The sequence below is a fragment of the Alligator sinensis genome, unplaced genomic scaffold, assembly GCF_000455745.1.
Source record: "Alligator sinensis unplaced genomic scaffold, ASM45574v1 scaffold768_3, whole genome shotgun sequence".
NCBI lineage: Eukaryota > Metazoa > Chordata > Crocodylia > Alligatoridae > Alligator > Alligator sinensis.
This window is the reverse complement of record NW_005842135.1, coordinates 1,189,301-1,206,558: the sequence shown is the minus strand read 5'-3', so window position 1 is coordinate 1,206,558 and position 17,258 is coordinate 1,189,301. Positions and strand designations below refer to the sequence as shown.

The 17,258-nt window shown below is 43.1% G+C and overlaps 2 protein-coding genes across 3 annotated transcripts in view; one reads left to right on the top strand and one right to left on the bottom strand.

The window, feature by feature from the left end:
- SRSF5 (serine and arginine rich splicing factor 5) overlaps positions 1-4,447 on the top strand; it is a 4,796-nt gene extending 349 nt beyond the window's left edge. The window contains exons 2-8 of one of the 2 annotated variants that reach the window (XM_006025182.3): positions 376-521; positions 929-999; positions 1,199-1,294; positions 1,581-1,650; positions 2,912-2,985; positions 3,245-3,355; positions 3,473-4,447. In XM_006025182.3, the coding sequence (XP_006025244.1) occupies positions 396-521; positions 929-999; positions 1,199-1,294; positions 1,581-1,650; positions 2,912-2,985; positions 3,245-3,355; positions 3,473-3,716 (792 nt within the window). In that variant the 5' untranslated portion in view covers positions 376-395 and the 3' untranslated portion in view covers positions 3,717-4,447. Of the gene's footprint in view, positions 1-375; positions 522-928; positions 1,000-1,198; positions 1,295-1,580; positions 1,651-2,911; positions 2,986-3,244; positions 3,356-3,469 lie in introns of both variants that reach the window. The other variant, XM_014520640.2, reaches the window with a different exon arrangement.
- A 3,327-nt stretch (positions 4,448-7,774) lies between these two features.
- The window catches only part of SLC10A1 (solute carrier family 10 member 1), an 11,845-nt gene continuing 2,361 nt past the window's right edge, over positions 7,775-17,258 (bottom strand). The window contains exons 3-6 of the mRNA XM_006025200.3: positions 15,434-15,612; positions 13,100-13,302; positions 8,139-8,158; positions 7,775-7,822 (exon numbers count right to left, since the gene is read on the bottom strand). Coding sequence (XP_006025262.1) covers positions 7,775-7,822; positions 8,139-8,158; positions 13,100-13,302; positions 15,434-15,612 — 450 coding nt within the window. The remainder of the gene's footprint in view (positions 7,823-8,138; positions 8,159-13,099; positions 13,303-15,433; positions 15,613-17,258) is intronic.

The following is a 17,258-nucleotide window of genomic DNA, read 5'->3' as shown; positions in this document are numbered from 1 at the left end:
GGGGCGGGCATGTGCGGAGCGCTGGGGGGGCTCTGGTGACGTGTGAGCTACGTCGGCCCGCGTCCAAGGGGCGGGGCCTGAATGCGCTGGTCGCTTCACATTGGTGCAGCGCGGGGCGTTATTGGCTTGGCTCGAGGCCATTGGGCGGAGCTGCGCGGGCGGGCCGCTGACGTGAGAGATGCCAGACTGCGGCACAGGCGTGGCATTGTGCGCCTGCGCAGCCGGGGGCGGAGTGGGCGTTGCGGTTTTGTTTCCTGGGCGGGGCTGGGGCAGTGCTGCTGCTGCTGCTGCTGCTGCTGCTGGGGCTTGATCAGGCTCTTGGCTTGCCTTTCCTGAGGCTTCCTGCCCAATGCTCTCCCCTTCCCTCCTTTATAGCTGATTTGACTTAAGCAGACATGAGTGGCTGCCGTGTATTCATTGGGAGGCTGAACCCTGCTGCCAGGGAGAAGGATGTGGAGAGATTTTTCAAGGGATATGGCCGCATCCGAGACATCGATCTGAAAAGGGGCTTTGGATTTGTGGTAAGGATGGTTACCAGACCGCTCGCTTGCCAAAGGCCTCACACATTGTAGTGAGCTCAGCTATGGCTTACTAGTCTCTCCTACCAAGATAACAAGAAATAATATTTTACAACTGACTTGACTAATTTGCCTCCATGTTCACTACTTTGCATCAAGCCATTCAGCATGCAGTGGGGCATAGCACCCCCCCCAATTTTGTAAATATCAAATCTTGCCAAACTTGTTTGCCCCCAGAAACTACCTTGCCTAGAAACCAGAGTAATTGAGACTTTGTTTGTTTGTTTGTTTGTTTCTAAACTGGGATTTCTTTCAATGTTGAAATGCTGATGTGAGCTGTACAGATAAGCCGTATGCAGATGTCACTTCCAGATTAATGTTGATGATGCTGTTTTCGTTTTGCAAAATAGGAGTTTGAAGATCCAAGGGATGCAGATGATGCAGTCTATGAACTGGATGGGAAGGAGCTCTGTAGTGAGAGGTAAAAATACTTTTGATTTAGTGTGTTGCTTTTAAAAGTAGATAACACCTGTTTGTCTGCTAAAGCAAAGAATACAAGCAAATCTCAGTCTAAAAACTAGACTAGTTCATACATTTGTGCATGTGGGTTTTTTTCCATTTAAGTCTTCTGACTTTAGAAGGGTGTACAGACACAGTGGAGTCTTGTTTCTTTCTTTCAGGGTTACAATTGAACACGCACGGGCCCGTTCCAGAGGTAGAGGCAGAGGGCGATACTCTGACCGTTTTAGTAGCCGCCGTCCACGTAGTGACAGGAGGTATATATAGCAGACTAGACTAATCTCTTAAGTATGTCATGGCATGGCTTCCCTAATTTTAATTTTAAATAAGATCTTGGATTAGCAAAAATATGCTGAAGAATATACATGTAATTAAGAGATGTAATGTTTCTGCTTATTTTCTGAAAGGTAGTGTTAACTTGCCATGTTAATTAATGGTAGTTATTCTTTAACATTTAAAGGCTGTATATGCCCTTACAGCTGATAATTCTGCTCCTTTTTAAACCTTGGGATATTGCAACTTTTTTTTCTCCCCTTCACACAGAAATGCTCCCCCTGTTCGAACAGAAAATCGTCTCATAGTAGAAAATCTGTCTTCCCGAGTCAGCTGGCAGGTTTGTTAAAAACGATTAACTCTTTTGACTTCATTTAATGGGTATGTAATGATGATTGATAATACCCAAGTACATTTTAACTAAAACTATTTTATTACATTAAATTGAAATATTTATGCAACTTTTTTTATAGTTAATGTAATTTTAAATAATATAATTACAGTATTTTAAAATAGTCTTTAATATTATGTAAATTGTAAATTTAAATATTTGAGGAATTTTTTTATTTTTTTCTTGTTTTTTAAATCAATTTTAACCACATATTAAACCCTTTATTTGCCAGCCTATCTGTGTCGTTGGCCTTATGACGAGGAGTGCCTGTGGGTTATCCTAATCGTTCTGTCTTGGTCACTCTTGGTTGGGCCTGGTTGACTTTCCAGTCAGCTCCTACAATGTCAGTTGGCCACCTCTAGATCTGTGTTTGCCGGTCTAGACGTAATCGATGCACTTCCTTAAAGTGCCACATTGCAGCGATCCCAGAGAGTTAACGAGATCTGATCCCTAAGTTGAGAGCTGTTCCTCCTGTAACGCTTCCGAATAAGAGGTCCTGGTCGAAAAGAGTTGAAAGATGCGCGTTTAGGTGGTCGTTGGAATCCTGATCGCAGTAAAGTGGTCCTTGGTAACTTCAAGAGTAGAAAATGTCTGCATCCATCAGTAGTCTGCTAATAGGGAGGGCTGTGCGATTTAAAGGCTTCCATCGACTGGGTAGTGTTCTTCAAGTGGGTGGCGAAGAGCCAGTCGGGCATATGTCATGACGGTATCTCCGATCGCTTAATGCAGTTTGCTGCTTGGCTAGCCTAGGGAAATATTAATGAAGGTAAAGTAAACTATATTTTTAATGACATATGGGGCACAAAATTACTGGTGTCTTGTATATGTTCTGTATAAGCATAAGACTTGTTCTTCAGTCTTTCTTTTTTTATGCTACAAAAATATATGGGAAGTAGCTTGCACTCAACTCAGTACATAGACTAATATCTTCTTTTTAATGTAAAATCTGACTTTTCATGAGCATCTTGCTTTAAAGGCAAATGCTGTGGCTTTTTTTGTTTTTTGGCTTTTATTTCATACCCTGATCTACATATTCTTTTTTGTGTAGAATACAAGTGTGGCATTGCCATGTTTGTAATTTATCTAACATTTTCTCTTTCAGTAGTCTTTTTTTTTGTATGGGGTTTTTGTTTGGTTTTTAAACTTTATATACGCATAATTAAATTAAATGCTATAATTTCTTTGAATAATGTAATTGGTCTTATGTTAGGATCTCAAAGACTTCATGAGACAAGCTGGGGAAGTAACCTTTGCGGATGCGCACAGACCTAAGCTAAATGAAGGGTAAGTGTCTAACCCAGTATCCTACTAAATCTTGTAGTATTACAAAGCACTTCTAAATAGGACCTAGACTCGGTATTTTGGAATGAGTAGTTACAACTTATCTTTTTTCAGGCTGCCTTGTAATGACAGGACTAGTCCAAAAAGCAAAAACAGTCATCCGAAAAATGTCAAGTGCTTTAATGCTACTGGATTTAGAGTTGCATAATCATCATGAATTATCTAACAGCTTTTGTGGCTTTTTTTTTTTTTTTTTTGGTAGGGTGGTTGAGTTTGCCTCTTACAGTGATTTAAAAAATGCTATTGAAAAGCTCTCTGGCAAAGAAATCAATGGAAGAAAAATTAAACTAATTGAAGGCAGCAAAAGACACAGGTATATACTTTTCCCCTTCATTCCAAATGAACCTACATCTAAGCATAACTTGCATTTCAGTGTGTACATGACACTAATGCCGATTTATTTATTTGTTCTTTATGATTTTTCCAGTAGGTCCAGAAGCCGGTCTCGTTCCCGTAGCAGAAGTTCATCTAGATCTCGTAGCCGGTCTCGCTCCCGAAGCCGCAAGTCCTACACCAGGTCAAGGAGTAGGAGCCGTAGCAAGTCTCGTTCAGTTAGTAGGTCTCCTATGCCAGAAAAGAGCCAGAAACGTAGCTCTTCAAGTAGATCTAAATCTCCAGCATCTGACCGGCAGAGGTCTCGGTCAAGGTCCAGATCTGTTGACAGTGGCAATTGAACTAAAATTAACTTGCTGGGGGGGGGCCCTTTTTTTTTTTTTTTTTTTTTTTAAACCATACTTGCTAAAACTTGTGGTAAGTATGTGATTTTTTTTTTTCTGTGGGGAGGGGTTTGGATTGGGTGGGTGGGGCCAGGACAACTTTGTAGATGTGGACCACAATGGAGGGGTTACCGAATTAATTGTATTAAATGTCTTTTGATAATCCCTTTTGCTCACATTTTTGTGAATGTCTGAAGTGTATAGTTTGTGTATATGGACAGAGCTCTTTATAACTAAAGCAGACAATTTAATTTTTTTTGTACTTCAAAAAAACAAACAAACCCCTGAACACATCAATTCCCAGTATATTGAACTGTGAATAGTAATTCAGGATATTTAGTTTTAATGTCTCAAATTTAAACTGATAGCATTGGACAGCTAAGAGCTCTTCCCCTGCTGTATATAAAGCTTTATTTTAGATTTTTTTTCATTTAAACTTTTTTTTTTTTGTGTTTCCGACAACTTTTGGTTATGGGTCAGCAAAACAAAAGCTGGTTAACATTACCAATAAACATTATTTTTTGAAGACTTATTCTGTTCCTTTAAAACACTTTGCACTATAAACACAGAACATACACCCATGAATGAAGAAGTGACATAATGTCAAGTGCTTAATGCTCCTGCTCGTAGTGGTTCTATAAATATCTGCTCTTCCTGTTCAAGAAATAAAAACAAGCAGTCTAAAGGCACCATAAATGTGTTTGTTTTCTTCATTTTGCTTCTTAATGTGGCTGATCAGAAATGGGCATGGTCCTTTCAAGGGTCGTGAAAGATGACTTCCATTACTGTGAATCACAGCAACACCCTGTATTAGTCCAGATAAGAGGTAATAAGTGCCCCTCCCCAGCCACCCTACTCATTAAATGTGGGAAAGAGAATGAGAAACATAGCAGAGAAGGAAAATACAATGTGGTAATGCTAGTTGTTAAGCCTCTTGGAGTTGCAGTACTTAGTTGTTTTAATCGAGGTTGGTGGAAAGTAGGGCGCTATAGTAATTCACAGTACAATCTGAATTATGGCTGTACACAACCAGGGGTAGCACCAAGGATCTTACCCATTTTTCTTCTGTGTGCTGCTGCTGCCTCCCGCTTTCCCAGCTGCAATCTGGTACTGGGCAGGGAGCTGTATTGGGTAGTTATGTCTCCATCCTCTCCCCTTTCACAACAGGCAACCACAGTCTTGCTCTTAGAATGCTACAGAAGCTGCCATCCACTCTTCCCACCCCCAGATTCCTGGCTCAGATTTCCTACCATTGCACACTTTGTCCTTCCTCTGTTGCCGGTAGATGTGTTAGATGCCAACCAGGTGAGAAGCCACATGGAAGCATTCTAGACACACCTGCTGCTAGTTTCTTAACCTTTAGCCCTCTAGGTTGGAACCCAAATGGCAACTACAAAGGGTTTAAAAGGGAAGAGAGCTCCATTCTAGAAAGCAGAGACGGCACAGCAAACTCGGGTAGCTGTTCTTTGTTTAGATAGGTATTCTTAATTCCAAGGAAGGTGGTGTGGAGTTCACTGACGGCGCTGCAAATTACTTGTACTCTAGTGTTCTGGAGACTGTCAGAAGTCTTAGCCTACCAAGGTTTTCATTCAGTTGTGAATGTCTCAGTTGTGTGCAACTTGCCCTGAATTCTTACATGGGGGAGTTTAATTAATTAAATTAATACAGTTTTCTAGAGGCCAGAAATGTGACTTGACCAGCCCTCTTTGCAGCTGCCTGTTCTGGAGGTTTCATCAATGTGAACATGCAGGAACAGTAACTGAGCTTTATTATTGCTGAGGGATGATTAACCTCATTCCTTTGTTACAGACACCCGTGTGGAGTGGGCAGCCCACTCTACTGCTGCCCAACAGAACTAGAACTTCCTGAGTACCCTGCATAGGAGTGACACTGCTGCAGGTAAAAAGTTCAGGGAACAGGAGAAGGGAGTGCCTGCCTTCCTGCTGCCTGTAGCAGTGTCTGGGCCCTGATTGCATCTGTGTGTTCTTAGGGTACAGCAATCTTCAGTAATTTGAGAGAGTTGCATTGAGTTGGCAGTAAAGTCTACACTTGGGGGAAGCTATACAAATCTGCAGTGGTTTGACTGGAAAGGCTAGTTGCTTACATGGACACTGGCTGTGGCCCCAAGAGCTAGGCTAGATATAGGGTAACTTGCATGCAAAATCTTAACTATATTGTTGTTTTCAAAAAGATTGCTAGTCAAACCTTGCTTTTGGGATGTTCCCTAGACAGCTAGGGTGCACATCTGAAACAGCTGCTCTGTGGTGTGAGATGCCTGGTAGTGATATAGGGGCAAAATAATACCCCTGCTCAAGTCTTGTGATGCACTTGAACCAGTAGTTGTGCTCAGAACTTGTCTAATTTGCACTGACAGGTTCCAGCTCCCTATAAATTTTATGGTTATAGTTGCACATAATAGTTTAGCATGAGAGTTTAGATTACTATGCAGCAAGAAATGAAACTTTTCTGGACCAGGCAGCTGTAAGATGGAGCAGGGCTGTAGCCTAATGGATTATTAGGGTGCTTTCCAAGAGGGGGAAGAAAACCCTACACTCTTGTCCCTGTTTCCCTATGTGTTTTTTCATGTTTTATCCAGTGACTGCAAATTGCAGTCACCAATTTTAGGGAAAACCCTGAAATCGGGGCTCCTCTGTCAAGTAAATTCCTTTACCAATAGGTTACAGGATTGTTTTTGGCCTAGTCTGTCTTGAATTTTTTTTGTGGCACAGTACAGTTTCAGACAGATGGGTAGTAAGTGTTAACCTACCCAGTATAGCCTAAAGTCCAGTGGTTCAGTTACTTGTGAGATGTAAGTGAGCCCCCTTGGGATGAAAAGAGGGAATTCAACTCAGGTGGCCTACTTACTGGGTGATTGCTCAAATCACTTATATAAAAGGAGAAAGTGATGCTGGAAACTATCTTCAGCTTTGTTTTAAAAGGGAAGTGATTTCTTCTCCGTTCTAAGAAGACTTGCTAGTATCTGCATTCAGGAACAGTATCTGGGTTGGGGACCGCAAGCAAGCAAGCACTATGTAAGGGAGCTTGGGAACCTAGGCCACTAATGGAATTCTTGGTTATACTCCCAACTCCCCATGTCAAGTCCTTAAAAGTTGGTGGCAGCTCTTATCTGGGAAGGATGCAGGCCAGAGAAATAATCATGGGAACTCATTTATGCCCTTAACCTAGTCTGGGCAGTCCATCCAGTCCACGCAGAAAGACCTGGACCTGGGACACGTATAGAGTGGGACCTATAGAGTAGGAGCTCTGTAGAGAAGGGGGTACTGTCAGGATTTGTAACAGACGGGCCTACCTGGACTGACTGGCCAGTTGGGGTGTGTCAGCTGGCCGCACTGTCTCAATTGGTTGGGAGGAGTAGCAGTGCCCCTACTTAAAGCAATTTGAAGTAATGGACTCCAGATTGTTCAAGAGAGGCATTTCAGAGTACTAGCTGTCGTGCTCCAAGAGCCCCTTCTAGTGACTAGGCTTCCTGATTCTGGATAGTTTTCTGGTGTTACATTGCTGGGATATAGGCAGTCAGACTCAATGGCAACAGATGACATTTGGAAAAGGAGTCAAACAGCAAGAAACTGGTACAGTATCTAATGTTTGAAAACTACAGCAGTGATTGCAAAAATCAGAAAGTATGTTTGTTGCTTTTATTCAGGATGGATTTTCAATACAACCAACATGTGCTCTTTGTTAAACTACATTACTTTGGGTAAGTTGGCTATTGTGAATGCAGTGCAGTGGGCCTGGAGCATCTCTTTCAATAGTAACTCTGCCACTAAACAGTTACTGTATGATGCTCCCAAGTGTTCAGTATTAGTTCCTGGGCATGGGTGTTCCTACAAAGCCAAGGCACTTTGGACCACTTAGTCTTTCATTTGTTTATTCATCATTATATTAAAATTGCAGCTCCCTCAAATTGCTTGTCAGAAAGACCAAGTTCATAGGTGAACAGAACTGGTCTGATTCAGGTGATGCTAATAAGAATTAGCTGTGGGTTCTGACACAACTCAGTGATGGAGCATATGGGATCCTGGGAGAGTTTTCATTGAGGTAAACTCCATCTTTTCATCACCACTAGCAAGCAATACTTTGTAGATTGCCAAGAATTAGCTAGTCCATTAAGTCTCTCAAATAGAGTCTGTGGACCCTGTTTGGGAGTCATCTACTGAATGAAACCTTTGAGAGCTTTCCAGTGAGGGTCTAGGCTGGCTTGGACATTATGCAAAACTACTCAAGTTCAGCAAACCATGGGTGGAGAGCATTACTTGAAGCTTTGGTGGAGATTCCTGTTGCATAGTCCTCCTGCCTTTTCCTTGATTTGCTCTTGTTTCTTGGTGGTGGCTTTATTTCCTGTGCAGTGTTGCCATCCACAGCTGTATAGATCATTTTTGCTGTACCTAAAGAACAGGGAAAAAAAATCAAATGAGGCCCCCTTGGTCTTAACCCATGTCAAAGAAAGGTCATATTGCAGGAAAATTTCAGCTGTTCTTGTATTGCCTTGACTCCTAAATTCCACTGGGGGTTGCTTGAATGTGTTTAGATTTTACAGGAGAGTAGGGTTTGAAGGGCCCTCATGAGGTCATCTAGTCCAGCCCCTACTAAAGGCAGGATAGGCCCTGACTGAGCCATCTCAGCCAACTGTCTGCCTAACCTGCTCCTGAAAATTTCCAAGGCTGGAGATTGTACAGTTTCTCTAGGAAGCCTATTTCAGTGCTTAACCACACTCATAGTCAGGAAAATCTTCCTAATCTTCAAGTTACATTTCTTTTTCTGTAGTTTGAGGCCATTACTCCAAGTTTTGTCCTCTACTGCCCATCTATAATCACTCTTCAGGTATTTGAAGACTGTTATCAAATCCCCCCTCAATCTTCTCCAGAGTAAACAATCCTAGTTCAGCCTTTCCTCATAAATCACATTTTCCAGGCCTCTGATAATCTCTATCGCTCTCCTCTGAACTTCTTCCAATCTGCCTGCATTTTTCATTAAGTGTAGGGCCCAAAACTGGCCACAGTACTCCAGGAGAAGCCTCACCACTGCCTTATGCAACAGCAAAGAGTAAGTGCAGTCTCTCCATCTGGCCTTATTCAGCCATGACTCTGGAAAAAACATCTTTCCACCCCTTTGCCCCCTGCTGCTCATTCTGCCATCCCAAAGCAAAGGAGTCTGTTTTATTTGGACACAAATGGTATCTAAGAAAATATGGTATTATTTTTCCCTTTAAATAAGTACAGCTGCTAGGCTTTTTTATGCTCTTCTCAACAAATGACCTAGATAGTCTACTCCTCCAGCTCCAACGTTTGCCTCATAAGAAGTAAGTCTGCCCATATGGACTTGTAGACCTAAATTACCAATATGTTGGTGTTGATCTAGGATAGCACCATTTGGAAGAAGTGGGTGAGGTGCTCTTCATTAAACTTGAACCAGCCTAGTGTACAACTTAACACATATACTTACATATCACCCACACACCTTTCCCCCCCAAAAATCATCCCCCCCAAAATTGGGGTGCATGTTTTAAGCAGGAAAACTGATTTTTATTTACTAAAATAGAAGCAAGCATAGTGAGACACAGCAGCCATCTTGCAGCAGTCTCAGGGAAGGAGGGGACAGAGTTCACCCTTCAGGGTCAGAGAGCTACAGTGTTAACCTTCTCACAGCAATAGCCACCCACTGCAATCAGGATCTCCTTCAGACAGCATTTAGGCATAACTGGACAAATCTTTTTTTCTTCTTTCTGCCTTCCCAAAACAAGGTGCATGTCTTACTTGGGGGGCATGTGATATACATGAAAATACGACATTTGAGTAACTCAGTCCATTGGTAAGAAATATGTAGCACTAGTCAGGGCTGGGTTACAAAACTAATTGCTAGACTTGGAGTTTTTTGCATGTCTTTTTCAGTAACCCCACTTAGGAAACGTCATTTTAGAAGTTTTGCTTCCAGCATTTATGTTCTAGTGCAGTGGGGGCAAACCTTTCTGGCAGATGTGCCACAATTAAAACCCTGTGCTCTTCCTGACCATGCTACATCCACACGAGCGTGAACTTTTGGTTCCCTGGGGACAACTAACAGCAGGACACCATATGCCATCACTAGTCTGCAGGGAATGCCTGTGCCATGTGCCCTCTGGCATGTGGCAAGTCACCCTGGGTGGGGTAGAGGAGGCTAGGGCCAGCCTGGCCCCAGCAGCCTCATGTGGAGCCCTGGGAGCCTCCTGGAGCTACAGCAGTGGTGATTCTGCTGCTTGGAGCCTGGTTGGCAACTGAAGCATGGCTCTGGCTGGCCAGGCTCTGGTTTTGAGTGGTGCACGCTGCCCCCATGTGTGCCAGTCTGCTTTTTTTTTTGTGCAGGGTTTTTTGACCCCTGGATATCCAGGAGGCAATTCCCCCCCCCCCCCCCCCCAGCTGCTCCCTTGCAGCGCAGAGAACAGCTGAACATGCAGTATGTGGTGCTGCAGACATGTTGTGCTCATCTGGACCTGGTTCCTGAGTGCCACTCTGATCCCCTTCCACTGCCTGATTTACTGCCCTGCTCTGTGCTCCCTGCTTGATCTGCTGCTCTTCTTTCTGCTCCCTGCCCAATCTAAGTTAATAATAAAAACTTTTTAGAATGCATAAGAAGCAGGAAGCCAGCTAAAGAATTGCTGGGATCATTAGATGACAATGATACAAAAAGTGTACTCTGGGCTGATTACAGCATAGCAAAGAAGCTAAACAAATTGCTTGCATCATTGTTTAATGCAGAAGAAACGGGGGAAATTTCCATGCCAGATCAGTCTTTCCTAGTAGATAGGTCTGAAGAGTTGGACCACATTGCAGTGAGAACCAAAGAAGTTTTAGATATATAAGATATTAATAAGTCACCAGGACTGGATGGCATTCATCCAAGAATTCTGAAGGAACTCTTGAGGTGAAATTGCAGAACTGTCGGCAATCGTATGTAACCTATAATTGCAAAAAACCTCTGTGCCAGAGGACTGGTGGGTTGCCAACATAATGTCCATTTTCCAAAAGGGCTCCAGAGGTGAATCTCACTTCCATCCATGGCAAGTTGGTAGAATCTACTGTATAATAATGAATAAAACTCATAGTCATGTGGACAAGCATGATCTGCTGGGTAAGAATCAGCATGGCTTTTTGTAAAAGGAAATCCTGCCTCATCAATCTGCTGGAGTTCTTTGAAGGTGTTCACAAGCACATGGAGAAGGGGGATCCAGTTGACACATCTGAACTTCCAAAACGCTTTTGACGAAGTCCCGCACCAAAGGTTTTTAAAAAAACTGCATTGTCATGGGTTTGGGAGGAAGGCTTTCTGGTGACTGAGAGCTGGTTAAAAGATAGGAAACAAAGGGTAGGGCTAAGTGGTCCTTTTCAGGATGGAGGGAGGTCGAAATAGAGCCCCATAGGTATCTGTGCTGGGCCCAATTTTTGTTCAATGTTTTTATCAATAACCTGGAAATGGGGATGCACAGTGAAATCACTGTTTGCACATAATGCCAGATTATTCTGGTTAGTCAAGTCCCAAGCTGATGGAAAGGAGATGCAGACATATTTCACCAAGCTGAGTGAATGAACAAAGAAATGACCAACAAGGTTTTTTGGGTGAATCTGATATCTTTTATTAGACCAACTTAAATAGTTGGAAAAAAATTCTTAGCAAGCTTTTGGGTTTAAAAACCTTTTGATAGGCTAAGGAAGCATCTGCAGTTGGTGTGTGCTCTTCCTGGATGGAATGAATAGTAAAGAAGCCAGAGGCTGGCCTGGTATGCATGTGAGACAGGCACTCAGTGAAGATGTACCAGGTATCCCTCCACTGTTTACCTGCTACATTCATCCCTCTTCTCTCTCCCACATCCCACCCAGTCTCTCTCTCACCCACTGACTCCTCAATTCACATCTTCATTGACTGCCTATCTTGCATGCAGCCCAGCCTCTGGCTTCTTTACTATTCATTCCATCCAGGAAGAGCACACACCAACTGCAGAGACTTTCTCAGCCTGACAAAGGGTTTTTAAACCCGAAAGCTTGCTAAGAAATTTTTTTTTCCTACTATTTAAGTTGGTCTAATAAAAGATATTAGATTCACCCAAAGAACCTTGTCCGTCTATGCCCTTAGACCAAAACAGCTACAACCTATACCCCTGGGCAAAGAAATGGAAGATAAACAAAGTAATGCACCTGGAGAAAAATAGTAGTAGTTGAATCAGAAAAGGTACAAAGAAGGGCAATCAAAATGATCAGGGGTATAGAGCAGTTGCCATACCAGGAGGAACTAAAAAAAGGCTAGGACTCTTCAGTTTGGAAAGAAGGCTTAGGTGGGGTATGATAGAGGTTTATAAAATCATGAAGGGTGTGGACCAGGGAACAGGGATCAATTGTTCACCACGTTCCAAAATACTAGAACTAGGGGGCACCCACTGAAATTAGTAGGTGATAGTTTTAAAACGAACAAGAGAATACACTTTTTTACACAATGCCTGTTAACTTGTATAATTCATTACCACAGGAGGTGGTAGAGGCAGATAGCATAGCCAGATCCCAAAAGGAGCTAGACAAATTTATGGATGATAGAGCTATTAAAAGCTGTTAAACAGAAAGGTTGGAGATGTTTCCTTTGACCATCTCTGAACCAGTAATGGTAGATGCCAGGAAGAATAACTCGAGCACTATTTGGTTCAGTGTTCTCCCTCTAGCGTCCCCTTCTGCCAGTGATGAAGACAGGGTGCTCGGGTAGATGGACCGTTAATTTGACCCAGTGAGACAAGGCACTTAGCACATTTCTGTCACTTTAAGAGGAGAGAAGGTCCAGAAACAGCTCAGGCAGCAATCAGGGAAGGCACCTGATGGGAAGGAGGGTGGGCTTGACATATATATCAGCCCAGGGCCTGAGGCAGGGAGGCAGTCTTACCCTGGCAGCTGACAGGGAAGGAGCTCCTGAGCAGGTTGCCAAAAGAGCGACTCTGGCTTCTGCCAAGTATGTCTGTGGGGAGGCACTGGCAGTCTTAGGAAGAGGAATTCAGCTATAGGGCCAGTGATACTACTAAGCTATCTAATCAAGATGGTAAAAAAAATATGCTGCCCTAGTATTCACAGTTCCCTGTACAGCAGAGGCATAGCATGCTAATAATATGCCCAGAACAGCTCTCCCCCACCCTTCCCCATAAAGCAGCCTGCAAACTTCACTCCACTGGGAATCCAAAACTACACCTTGCACTTTGAGTGCATGACAGCAGCAGTTAAGTGACCAGTGGATTAATACCTGTACATGGTCTTGATAAAATACACTGAGATCCTTTGAGAGGAAAAGTACCAAAGAAATGGGAGCACAACTGCACTTGCCATTTGGTTTCTTTATCCTTTCATGTACCCTGAAGGTCAGTACCAAGAGAAGGCCCTCTCCGATCTGGAAAACCATGTACAGCAGTGGAAAGAAGTAGAGGGGTCCAATGACTTCAGGGTCAAAGGCCACTTTGAGGATAGCAGAGCAGAGCTGTATATTCTGGCAGCCAGTCTCCATGCACACTGTCCTCCTGCACCTGAACAGGTCAGAAGTAGACATACACAGGCATTAAAGATATGGTACATTTTTATACTACTTAACATGGACATATTTAATTCTTGGTAACAATAGCTTCATTTTGCAAAGGTATAACTATGCATCAACTTTTTCTGTGGCTTGCATGAAACAACTTGATGCGTTTTAGTCTTGTTTGTAGTGGCCAGGTATGTAGTTAATAGAAATTGCTACTAGAGTTGGTACCAGGGGTGGATCTAGAAAGGGATCTTGTGGTGCCGTCTCACCTCACCTCCCCTTGCCCCCCCCTCCCCTTCCCCCCCAATCTTAGACCACAATGAGAAAGCAGCTAGGGCCTTTTATAATTCCATGACGTAGGCAACAATTCCACCCCCTTCACTTGCACCTCCTCTCCCATTCCCCCATCTCGTCACCCATTGCTGCCACTCTCCCCACATTCCCTGGCTTATCCAAGGCAGCGGGGGGAGCTCCAGAGCCACTCCTCTGGTCCAGCTGGGGTAATAGGGGCTCAGCTGGAGACAGCAGCAGTGGGCAGGTTCTTCTCTTCCCAGTGCCCCTGGGTGTTCCCTGTCAGCCTGGGAACAGGCATAGGTGGTGGGAACCCACCCACCACTGTTACTGCTCTTGCCACGATCCCTGGCTGAGCCTGACTGCCTGCACAGCTCAGCTGGAGCAGCTCTGGAGCTTGCTCTGCCTCTGGGTCAGATGGGGACAATGACACTGGTGGGTGGTGGGTGAGATAGGGAGGAATGGGAGGGGAGGAGCTGATGAGCACAGAGGGGAAGGAATAGGTTGCCAAGAGTTGTGGGGAAGAAAGCAGGATTCTTACCTGATTTGGGGACATACAATGAATCCCTGGCTCTTGCAGTGCGATCTCCCCATCCCATGGGAGTGCAGGGGGAGGAGGGGAAGGTTGTTAGTAAGGGGTGCACCCCACTCCTTTACAAAATCCTCCATGTACCCATGGTTGATATTGCTTGTGGTGGACCAAGGAGAACAACCAACTCATTCTTTGTCCATGAGCTTGTGCTCATCTCAAATACCAATCAGCATTTAGGCACACTAGCTAGCAACAATGGAGGTGCAACTAAAACTACTACTGATCGTACTGCATTTGTCCTGAAGCTAAAGAGCAAGCTTCTGTCAGCACAAAAACTAATGAAATACTTGTACAGGCAGCCTCTCTATTCTGTCCTCATGATTCCAAAACCAGCACTAGGAGACCATGATCAAAGTTTATGGTGAGAAGGATGAAAAAATTATTTCCATTTTAAATGATTCCAGTGTATCACAGTTCACACTAAACCAATATAACTGTTTTGCCTGTCCACTCCTCTCCTAATAGAATTGGATCTAAACTATTCTCATGTTGAACTTGTTAAAACTTTAGCTCAAGTATATATTTACAGCAGCTCAGTCAGCTAACATGGAGTTTGGAATGGATAGACAAAACTGTTACATCAGTTCAGCTGACACATGTTCCCCAAGTCCTCTGCTCTGTTTAAAGATATAATGTTCCATCTGTTCACACCCTACCTTCATTTACAGTACCCTGGAACAAACTGTTTCAGTGCCTCCCAGCATACCAGGCATCCCAACGTTGAGAGTAGCCGTCTCCAAACAAATAACAAATCAAAAACCCTTTAAATACAAACTTGAATGATAAATTGTGGGAGAACTCCTCCATGGAGTGGATTGTGTTAAAATGGTTTCAAAAGAGAGTGGGGGTTTTTATCCCATTATCTAGACTAGCTTTTAACTCCAGCCGTTTGTTCTTATGTCCCTGAATGTGTCAGCTGTCTTGTTTATCCCTACTGACTTTTTAACACACCTTTTGCCTCCCTCAGCCATGCCTCCTCCCTCTGTTCTTTTTCTTTGTATTTACATTTCTCTCTTTTTTTTTAAAACCCTTTCTTTCTCTGAGTCCATTCGTAGCATCTGACAAAGTGAATTGTCACCTACAAAAGATTGTGCCTCTCTGAACTAGTTAGTCTCTAAGGTGTCACCCTGCCCAGCCTTCAGCCCAACATTCATATGGCCTTCATTCTTTTGTACTCATACCCCTTGCCAAGAGCCTTCATTGGCAAGAGGAACTGAAGATGATTGAAGGATGGGGTGGTGAATGGACATACCGGTCATTGAGCTTGAAACATGCTGAAAGGACATAGCCCAGCAGGAAACCAATCAAAGGCATGGAGGCAGAAGTTCCCAATAGAGGTGGTGACAAGATGAGTAAGATACGGTTTCCAACATTAATCACAGACAGAGCGATTATTGCAACAGATGACACTAGGAAAATGATCATCCCTGCCTGAAATAAATGTGGGGCAGGTGGCAGGAAAAGACAAAACAAAAGTTTCCATCAGAAAAAATCTACATATTTGGAAGCAACTGTGCCATAGCCTGTTAAAATAGCATTCTGCATATATGCCAGTGCCCTCATACCAAAGCACTTTACTGGTGAAAAAGGAAGTTTCACTCAGAGTTAGAACACTGTGGGTGTGTCTACGCGTGTGCCCCACTGAGCAGTTGGTACTGCATAGTCATTTAGTACTTGGTTTAGTGCAGTCCCAGCACCGCACAGGTTGTTTCTGACCCTACTACACAATAGCTTGTTGCTACTGCACAGTAGCAGTGGTGTCATGGTTCATGCCCGCCAGTGCTTTGATGCTATAGTGATGAGCTATGTCTCCATAACTTGTCGCTACGGTGACATAGTGTCCTGTGTAGACGTGCACTGTTTTACCTAGATTACAGGTCACTTTGTGGGATTGCTGCTGATAAAAGAGGCAGAAACAGGTCTACAGCCCAACGTCTTATTTGCTTGTACTTCAAAACACAAAAACAAACAATTTTATCCCAAAGTTTATCTGGTTACCTGTGGCAGCACAACATAGATTCTCATCTATTCTGGCTGGGGAGACTCAAGGGTGGCACACAAATTGGCAGCAGATCTTGAATTTACTGAGTTCTCCAAATTTCCTTCCAGCCTATACCCCATATCTATAGATGGTTGATTTAATAGTCTAATAAATGACCTCTGATTGTTTTTATTGACATTTCTCTGTTTCAGTGAAACTTTTGGAAGTGGACTGAGCCAGATCTCTTGTGGACTTGCAAGGTATCAGCAGATGCAACTACACGTTCATTAATGTGCTTTTGCTACTGCATATTAAGTTTAGTACCTCTAATATGAGAAACTAGATAAAGACGCAGTAGCTGCACTAATGCACAGTAGCAAAGGTGAACTTTTTTGTACTGCTTAATGCATAGTAGACTAATTCTACTGCCCATTAGCACAGTAGCACAGTTTTTGCTGTGACACGCTAACGCTCAGTAGAATAGTTCACTGCGCATTAAGGAATCTCGTGTAGATGTACTCAGTTAGTTGGGATTTATATCCTTGGGAAAGTAAGTTATATCCTCCTTTCCTCCCCTATCGTGGAATGTTGTTCAACACTTCTGTTTCTTCTTTACCTTAGTTTATGGTATTCTCTGACAAGGTTGTTTTGTTTTTACAAATTATCTGAGAATCTTAACCTTAATATATCTATTATAGCAAAATAGCATCTAATAAATTTGGTTACATCAATCACTACTACTAATATTTTAAGATAAAGCTATGATATAGTCTATTTGGATTATTTAATGTATGGTTTTCCCTTATAGTGTCTCCTTTCAGGCCTTGTGCTTTGTTTAATTGTCTCTTATTACTGGTTTAGTTAGACTTGTGGATAACTTCCTTGACTTTGCTGACCAAGCTAGTTGTCACACTTGCAAAGGTTGATGCTAGGGTTACTCAGAGACAGTCTTTGGAGTCTTCTGCTTAGCCACACTTCTGCAGCTTGGCCTAGACTCCTGGAAAATGGCCAAGGCTTGCGACAACTGCTACCTCTGGTGGCATGCAATGTAATAGCTATTTTATTTTTTCAGCCTACAGCAACAGCACCTAAAAGT